The 9,883-nt window shown below is 49.4% G+C and overlaps 1 protein-coding gene across 1 annotated transcript; it reads right to left on the bottom strand.

Annotated features, from left to right (window-relative positions):
- Window positions 1-37: 37 nt before the first annotated feature.
- LOC104320688 (protocadherin beta-15-like) lies at window positions 38-9,637 on the bottom strand. Its single transcript, XM_069772873.1, has 2 exons — window positions 2,913-9,637; window positions 38-1,037 (listed from the first exon to the last, which is right to left on the bottom strand). The coding sequence occupies exons 1-2, from the start codon at window positions 5,349-5,351 to the stop codon at window positions 918-920; spliced, it is 2,559 nt and encodes an 852-aa protein (XP_069628974.1). The 5' UTR covers window positions 5,352-9,637; the 3' UTR covers window positions 38-917.
- Window positions 9,638-9,883: the final 246 nt, after the last annotated feature.

Below are 9,883 nucleotides of genomic sequence, written 5' to 3'. Positions count from 1 at the left end.
GTGACAAGTCATCTTTGAAAAAACACACTCACCCGAGGGAGTTCCAAGGAGGTTTTCTTGTTTTCTGTCATCAGGTGTTTGACTCTTAAAAATGTGTGAGTGAGAGGAAATATCACATTACTTTATAGAGTACCGAATAATGAAAATAAAAGAAAACAGAAAGCTTCTTGACACACTATCTTCTACAGTGCCTTAAGTTTATTCTAAAAGTTTTAGCCTATTTTACTGTAAAACCACAAAGAGTACTTTAAATTGTCTATGACCTTACACTCAAAAATCTCGAAATGTTCATTTCAACTTTATGTTATGAAAAAAAAATAATAATACATTTCTCAAAGCCCACTCTTTACAGTATGGAGACCTGTAAATTCCCGGTCAAATATGTGAAATGTGCCAGTGTCAGCCATTTCTAATGTAATCAGATTCTGCTTGTTATTAAGGAATTACTTTGCAAGCACCACTTCATTTTGCTTAATATCTGTTTGGCCTGGTATTGAACAGGTTGCAGAAAATTAAGACATTATTACAGAGCCCTCTCCATAAGAAAAAAACCCCAACCACCCTCCCCACCCCCCAAAAAAAAAACCACAGAAAAGGTGATGTAGGAAAAAGTTACCTTGAAGATCTGCTTCCGGTTTTCAGTATTTCCCTTAAGATTCAGAAACAGTAGCACTCACAATCATACATCAAGTCTCAGTGTAATCAACATGCAACACAGTGCTCCTCCTCTATCCATATCACAATTACAAAATAGCTACATGAATAAAGTATGGCTCAAGAGGAGAGTGGTTTTGCTCTCTCACAGAGAAGCCTTGTACCTCCCTGGTAACTTTTTGGTGGGTGTTTTGTCTTTTCATTCTCTTTTCCCTGTGAGGATGTTAGCCAGTGAGGACAGACATGCTTGTCTTTCTCCTCACTTACTGGGGAGTGAGCCAAGGGTTTTGATGAGAATTGACATTTAGCTCCATCCCCATGTTTGCAGTGCAAGCTGCCTCCGCAGGTCTGAGACCCATGTCTTCGGAGGGGGGAGCTCTGCCCTGCAACGAACAGAGAATGGAGGTTGTCATTTGGGTGTTGAAGGTAAGCAGGCATCAGCGAGAAGCTTAGAGAGCATGTCTTACACTACTGCATGTGTGACACTGATGCCTTGAATAAAGGCGTGAGAAAGAAAACTTCACTGTAGTGATTGACTTTTGCTTGCTTGAGCAACTTCAAACCTTTGGTTGTACGAATAAGATAAGAAAACCTTCAGCTTTGTCAATCGTATGCGCCAAGGCACCAACAGACAAGAGGCCTCAGGGCCTGATGACAAGCCTTGGGTCCTGCTGAGTTTTTGTAATTAAAACCTGCCAAGGCCAACCAACTAGGGAAAAGAGATGACCCATAATGCGCATGCCCAAGGGGCCGACACTAGGTATATGATAACATGAATATGTAAATGATTAGAACTATATAAGCTTTGTTTGCTGTAGGTAACAGTGTGCACGCTAGGAGGAATTATCCCCCGTGCATCCAACGCTGCAATAAAGAACGCCTGCTTTCTAAAGCTCCAAAATCGAGTCTTAGAGAGTTTCTTCGACTGGCTTTTTTGTTAACACCACCACTTTTCTCTACCCAGAGCCAAAGAGGAGGTTGGACCAGGCGGTGGGTCTCTGACCTGAACGATGAAAATCTAAAGCCAGAAACCATCCACCACTGTGGACATCACAAAGACACTACTGCAAATCTTTCATGAGTCTGAGGACATAATTTAAGATGGTAAGAGCTCAAGATAAAACCACCTTCTCACAAACAGTAAATGTGGTTTAATGTTGATGTATCAAGGTGAGTCCTTTTCTCCCCTGAGTCTACTGTGACTGCAGTTCTGAGAACCTGCAGTCAAGTGAGTCCAAGTCATCAGTGGTTGTGAAATATGAAAATGTTGTGGAGTGATGATAAGATGGTGTTTGTGGGCCTTTATGTGTTCATTGTCCGGACTCTTGTGAAGTGCTAGATGTAAACCCCATGTTTAGAGAGGACTTGGACTTAATGGGAGAGTGAGGAGAGAAGGAGCTGTTTCAATGACCACCTTTTGTCTCCCCCATGCTCTATAAACAGCCAGAGATTACAGGGCTCACTTTAAGTTCACAGCAGCACTGAGAAGAGAAGTGCTGGTATGGTCTGGGAGCACCGGGCTGGATGAGGAAGGGACCAGGAGGGTGCTTTGTAACGCCCCAATAACCACACTTTTCTGGCCAATACTGTTCATACAAGCCACAAAAATATATGGGAATTTAATGGCAGAGGTCCCCACTCCAGCAGCTTGAAAGACAGCTTGAGTTCACCACTGCCACAACCCTGGTGAACGGCACTTGGCAGCGCCGAGCACCAGCTCCTAACAGCAGCGCAGGAAGTGACATATCAGTGAAGTGACACCCCTTTGTACCATTGTCCCCGCAGTCCCAGTTTACGCTAGACAGGACCACTACATTCCCAGTGCTGCCGCCTCCATGAGGATGTGTCCCTAGGAGCGGTGTCATTCCTGCTGTGGGTCCCTTCGGGCTGTACACAGTCCATGGAGACGACCCACTGTGCGGCTCACACATACATACCCTTTACTTCTCATCTTCTCATAGTGCAGCTGCCACCCGTTGTGGTGACACCAAAGATTTGATCTAATGTGAATACTCACGGCATAGAGCTGGATGCAGAGGGGTAAGTTTAGTCAGCACTTGGGGAGCAGCTGAGCCATGCCGGATCCTCCTGGGAGGCCTCCGCCAGTGGCTCTAAGACCCTCTTTACCCTCTCCTCCTGCCCCAGTAGCTCCTTCACCACCAGCTCTGCAATATCTATAGTCTTTACTACCAGGAGTGAACCCCTCCACCCCAGCGTGCTGCTCCCCTCCATCACCTCAGCCCAACCAGGTCCCTCACCTGTGCAGCCCAGTTGCCTTCTTCTCCGAGGTTGGACACCTCTTGCAAGCACGCTGAGCTTTGCTGTTCACCCTGGCTGGGGGGCAGCCCGGCAGGAAAGCAGTGGAAGAGGGGCCTAAGGAACTGAAACTCACTGTTGATGGTCCCGGTGGTGAAGCAAACATCATACATGTAGCTGCGGGGCAGGGAGCCCGCGGTGCTCTCCGTGGCAGACTTCGGGAACGTAGGCAAGGTCTCTGCCTCACTCGGCCTGGCCCGCCGCACCTTCACCACCATAACAGCCACCACGGTGGCCAGGAACACTGCCGAAACACAGGCCAGGCAAGCGATGAGGTACAGGGTGAGTGGCCCATCGGGATCAGCAGCCGGTGCCTCCTCACTCAACCGCAAATGGGCATCGGAGAAACCGTCCACCAGCGTAATGCTGAGGGTGGTGGTGGTGGAGCGCGGCGGCTGCCCGCGGTCTCGCACCAGCACAACAAGCCTCTGCTGTGGCGCTTCATGCTCTGCCATGGCCCGCACCGTCCGCACCTCGCCGCTGTGCAGCCCCACGTGGAACAGCCCTGGCTCCGTTGCCTTGGCCAACTCATAAGACAGCCACGCATTCTGCCCTGCATCTGCATCCACCGCCACTACCTTGGCCACCAGGTAGCCCGCGTGCGCCCAGCGTGGCACCAGCTCGCCTGCCACCGTGCTGCTGTCAGGGGATGGGTGCAGCACAACGGGTGCATTGTCGTTTTCATCCCGCACCACCACGCGTAGCACTGCCTGTGTGCTGAGTGGCGGCGAGCCACTGTCAGCAGCGCACACCTTCACCTCGAAGGCACGCACCTCCTCATAGTCCAGCGGGTGGAGGATGTAAACATCCCCGCTTTCAGAGTTGACTGACATGTCGGGCTGCTCCTTGCCCTCCTGCCTCACCAGAGTGTAGTTTACACGGGCGTTTTTCCCTGCGTCAGCATCCGTGGCATTCACACTGCCAATCCGCAGCATGGGGCTGTTGTTCTCTGTGACTGACATGGTGTAAACCTCCTGAGTGAACTGTGGGGGATTGTCGTTCACGTCCGATATCTGCACAAAGATGCTTTCCTGAGAGCTGAGCCGCGTTGTGCCCCAGTCCATGGCTGTGATGGTGATGTTATACTCTGCCATCCTCTCCCTGTCTAGCGCTGCATTAGTCCTCAGCTCATAGTAATTATCGAAAGTGGGGGTAAGACTGAAGGGCAAGTCCCCGTCGATCGAGCACTCCATCCTGCCGTTGTCCCCGGAGTCCTGGTCCCGCACACTGAACAGGGCCACCACAGTGCAGGGCTGGGTGTCCTCAGGAATGGAGGCGGTGAGGGAGGTGAGCACTATCTCTGGGGCATTGTCATTCACGTCCAGGACCTCCACCTGCACTTTGCAATGCGCAGACAGCCCCCCGCTGTCAGTGGCTTTCACCATCATCTCGTGGTTTTTTGCTTCCTCAAAGTCCAGGTTGCCCACAACCCGTATCTCCCCACTGGCAGGGTTCAGCTTGAAGATCTGCCGGGACCGCTCTGATGTCTGGGTGAAGGTGTACCGCACTTTCCCGTTGGGCCCTTCGTCAGGATCCACAGCCACAACTCTGACCACCAGCTGCTCCTGGGGGCTGTTCTCAGCCAGGCGCACCTCGTAGATCTCCCGACCAAAGACTGGGGTGTTGTCATTGGCATCCATGACCACGATCCGGACCTGAGCAGTACCCGACCTGGGTGGTGAGCCCCCGTCGGTGGCAATGAGGAACAAACTCAGCTCCGGCTGCTCTTCATGGTCCAGCTGCTGCTCTAGGACGAGCTCTGCATATTTTGCTCCACCTTTCCTTGTTCTGAGAGCAAGGGAAAAATGCGAGTTGGCTCCAAGGCTGTAGTTCTGCAAACTGTTACTTCCCACGTCCTTGTCTTGGGCACTTTCCAGAGGAAAACGGGACCCGGGAGGTGCTGTTTCCAGAATCTCTAAAACCATCTCCTTCTCTGGGAACACGGGGGAGTTGTCATTCATGTCACAAACCTCCACCTCCCCTCGGATCAGCTGCAATGGATTTTCAAAGAATATCTTAAAGAAGAGTGTGCAGGTATCACTCTGCGGACAGATCTCCTCTCGGTCCAGCGACTCCTTTACTGTCAGTACTCCGGTGTTCTGATTGAGGCGGAAAAGCTGCTCGTTCCCCTCAGACACAATGCGGGCCTTGCGAGCTGCGAGCTGGCTCGGAGCAATGCCCAGGTCGTTTGCAATATTGGCGACAAAGGAGTCCCTCTCCATTTCCTCCGCCAGAGAATAGCGGAGGGTTTCAGCCCCGCTCTGACACACACAAACGCACAGAATAAACAAGATCACTTGCCTCTTTCTGCCTCTGCTCTGTCTCACACACGCCATTACTCTCCAGAAAAGCCATCCACCGTCCTCCGTGGTTCCCAGCATTTTTAAGCCGCGTCCGAGGCAGAGCGGTGTTTGTCAGGAATCCCGGGCTAAGGGGGTCTGAAAGCCCCCGAGCACCCCGACCCCGCGCCCCGCCGCCCTTCCCGAGCAGCTCACACGGCTTTTTTTTTTTGTCTCCCTGTGCCTGCAAACCGGGTGCGGGCATTGCAACCTGCCGGTCCGTGGCCAACACCCCCACCCAGCGTCGCAAGGGGGAATATTTCCTCTGCCCTCTCATTCGGGACAGCGGTGCTGGTTTGGAGTTTGCTGCTTGAATCTGCACTCTTTGTGCCAAATCGAAGCCGAAAACCTCAGTGTAAATGCTCTCTTCGTTTGGAAGCAGGCTCCCTCCCCGCATACCTTGCGCTGCTCTGGGTATCACTTCCCAACTTACAACCGCGAACCCTTCATATGCAGGTTTTGGGTTTCCTCCGGTTTGTGTAGGCAGTGCAAGATCTGCCGCTTCCACAGGATGCATTGAGGGATTTTCCTTCTCTTCTCTACTTGTTAACAAGCACAGGACAGTTAGAAGCGGGGCGGGTCAGAGAAGCACCGCTACTGAATATGAGAGCTGGTGCCAGGGGAAGGTCCCGAAAGCAAGTGCTTCACCATCACCCTACCTCACCATCACACTAGAATGATAATGTTATTCTAGGATACATCATCTTAATGTTGTTTTCTTCACATTGTGTACCGCACCTCGCCCGAATTTCACACAACTTGAACGGTTTTCTGTGTGAAAAGCGTTTTTCTCGTTAATTGACAGAAGTATCCTCCCCTGCTGCCTGCTGATCTTTGCACCCACGATAAGGTGTGTCACTGTGCAACACACTCGTGAAAAATGTCCCCAGCATCGAAATGCTGCAACCTGTTTTCATGTTTTGGAAGTATACAGTACTCTTTCCTCTGACGTTGCTGCACAGGCTTAGAGGTACTTTAAAGGTCCCTGTACTCAGAGGTCAAACCTGAACTCCTGTACCTGTGTAAGGATATACGGCCAACAGCTATTTAATACAAAAGGCAAGGAAACAAACTAGAAAGCTCATTAATTAAGCCCCCAGATACACAAACGCTAACGAGCAGGAGCTAATGGAGACAACAGCAAAGACCAGGGACCTAACGACACTGATGGGCAGGCCATTAGAGAAACCATTCAAGTGTAAACTGCGAGAGGTTCAACCATAAACTTTGTAAACGATGACGGGAGGGGGGGAAGTAAGATATTATCATGGATTATCAGAAAAGGTTTCATAGGAAAGAGCAAACTGATTACGAGAGATTTGAGGGGGGTGTCTAGGAATACGCAAAGCTTATTACGGGAGAGTTAGAGGCAGGATCAAACTCGGTAAAAGGGAGAGGTCAAGAGTGGACCTGTGAAGAACAACCGTGGGGAAACGGAGATGGGAGGGGAGAGCGAGGGGTCCTGAGCACGGCCTGGCAGTACAAGCCAGGATCTGTGCCGGACACCGGATAAAAACCCCAGGGTCAGGCACTCAGCGCCGACCCTGAGGGTTGATTTACACCGCGACTACTCCTGCGGATCCAGCGGCGAGCTCCGGCAAATGCCCACGCAATGTCCTGGTGATGCGCACAGCTGCCTCCAAGACCAGTCTTCCTCTCACAGAATAAAAAAATGGAGGAGAAAACAAAATACAGCTTGCACTACTTATTTTTGGTTCGAGCGATTTTAATACAGCTTCCACAGTAAAAGGAACCACGCTGGTTTTTAAATACAGAAAGTATCCTAACCTCCTTGGGTTTGACACTTTTCCTTTAATTTCCTAGTTTTTTCCTTAATTGTTTTTTTCCCTTATTTTTGTTTGCTAAAAGGGCTGACACTGTAAAACAATACTAACCAGGTGAAGTCCTAGAAAGTCGCTGATGGCTTCATTGGTTTGAAAACAAAAACTTCTTTGACTGTATCAGTAGGAGAAAGTAACAACCAGGGTTGACTTTAGGATTCCCCAGAATTTTAGCTACTAGAGGGCTTTGCACGTATGTAACCATTTTTGGTGACTTCCTCTTACCGCTCTTTGACTTGGAAGCATGATAGACTCTAAAAGGCTAACTTAATCAAAGGCCAGGTCAGCTCTTTCTTCCCTTCTTCCATTCCAGGGACGTGTTCATCTCTCGAGTTGCTATCATTATCACCAACACTGAAACATGATGTAAAACCATATATAGGACAAGTACAGCAGTAGATGCGTTGGGAATGTGGCTTCTTTCCTCATTTGTGCCATGCAAAAACAACAGTGACACCTGGAATCCATTTACTTTGTGCCCTTGCTGGTGCTCCTGCTCAGCTCTTGGCACTTCTGAGAGACGAAGATGTATTTGCTTCTCCACAAACTAATCTTTGGCACCACTATGCAGCGGGGAACAGACACAAGCTGAGAAGAGCTTCCACAGACACTTCCCACCCTGACTGCAGTAACCCAGTTAATTGTTACTCCCCTCATTTCAGAAGAGAAATGGTGTCCTTCAGCTTCAGGTGTAGAAGGGTGTAAGAAGAACAATGATCCTTAATGGAGCTATAATAGTATATTTGCACATCAGAAGATGCTGCTTTTAGATTGAAGCTCCCATTTTTTCAGATTTTAGAGAAATGTGAAATAAAGAGGGTCACTAACCATGCACCACTGGATAGATAACACTGGTGTTGGGTCACAACAATAAAATGGATGTGTATGAGTGGAAAAAAAGAAGTATGTATACTGTCAGATGAAGGCATACTGTGTTTTAGGATAGACTAAGGAACTATAGCTCTAATAAGAATGTAATTTGCATAAATGTGTCAGACAATTCACTCATCTCCTTGAGCACATAGCGATGTTGCAGGCTTCCTCATTTTTTGTTTTAGTGGTGATGTCTTTATCCTAAGAAAGTAGCTTAAAATTACTGAAAACCGGTTCTCCTCTTTACTCTGAGATTTACATCTTAGCGCTAGAAAAGAGCTAGAGCAATATATTCTGCTTGGTTCCTGGTATGTCTCCATATTTCAGAATGCAGTGTTCCTAAAAGAAGATTCTGCCTGCAATTGTGCAGCCTGTGCAATTTCAGTCTCCAAAATCCCTTTCTTGGTCTTCCAGCTAGGAATTCAGATTTGCTGAGAGAAATCTCAGCGGCTCCATGCTGGGTTTTGTTGCTCCCCTGGGCAAAGGCTTCTTACCCATCCCTGGAGCCACTGCCCATCCACCTCCACACACCCTGAGGATAGCCTGGCTTGGAAGGAGCAGTTGCCTGCAGACCAAAGCACAGATGCTTCCCCGAGTCACTGTGGTTTCCATGCCCGACTGAAAAGAGGGAGGAACGTTCCCATCCTCTCATTCCCAGCCAGCTCCCAGGACGGATTTCTTCTCTTACCTCTATCCCTCAGCACCTTAATTCCCAGCTCTCCTGTGGAACTGCTGCCCTGAGGTCTCCACTGGATGCAAACGTGAGGAAAGCCAGGAGAATCGTTCCCAACATTCTGGCTCTCCTTTATACTGTAACTATCAGTGGTACATGTCCTGTTTGTGGTTCATTTTCCAAGAGATAAACCGGCTTCCTCTGTCTGCATTCAGTGCAGTTAATGCCTTCCCCAGCACTCTGCTAAATGCAAACACTTTTTTCTCGCGGTATTAAGTCAGTGCTTACCAACCAACGGGCTCTGCCTGAGACAGCCCAGACCTGTGGCGAAATCCTCCCAAATCCCCCTGGGATGGACCTGGGAGACCGTATCCCTCCTTCACGTTCCCGGTTCTGCCTTGTCTTCTTGGCATTTTCAGACTGTCCTCGATGAGGCAGATCCCAGCACATCCCTTGGAAAGGCTTTGAACCAGGGCATATTCCAGTGCAACCGGGACGTTTCGGCTGGGCTCTCAGCTAATGTCAGCAGCCATGCAGAATCTGACTGGTGCTCACTGGTCTCCCCTGGCTTGGGAGCTCCAGGCCCAGTAGCAGCAACACAGGCACAGCACTGGCCAACAGCGGCACTGGGCGTCCAGCGCAGGAACTGCACATGGGCGTCCAGCCCGGAGTCTCAGCACACATCTCCTCCGTTAGGTTCTGGCTATTGCTAGGGCAAATTAGGAAACACGTTTCTCACCTGACGGCTCTGGCAAATAAAGACACTTTCTTAGTACTTATTGAGACGTTTGGGTTGGCACTAATAATCCAGGCCAGTATGAAACGTCTAGAAGGCGTCCTACACAAACCTTCTGTCAAATGTGCTTAACAAAGATGCAAGCTACAGGCAAACATAGCAAGCATAGCTTATGTGTTGTGCACTGCATCTTCTGGAAGTCAGAAAGACAATCGAGGCATTTCCAAGCACAGGCTGATTGCAGGAGGCTCAGAGTTTTTAATATTTTCTATTTCACAAGGAGAGCTCCAACTGTTGTATGCCCTCTCCTGAAGTAATCTGAAGTGAAGAACCAATTCAGCACTAATAGCAGCACGAACCTCCACTGCCCTTTGGATCAGCTGCAATGGGTTTTCAAAGAATATCTTAAAGAAGAGAGTGCAGGTATCGCTCTGCAGACAGATCTCAGATC

Source organism: Haliaeetus albicilla, chromosome 27, assembly GCF_947461875.1.
Source record: "Haliaeetus albicilla chromosome 27, bHalAlb1.1, whole genome shotgun sequence".
Lineage (NCBI taxonomy): Eukaryota > Metazoa > Chordata > Aves > Accipitriformes > Accipitridae > Haliaeetus > Haliaeetus albicilla.
Note: the sequence above shows the minus strand (reverse complement) of the source record. Positions and strands in the feature narration are given on the sequence as shown.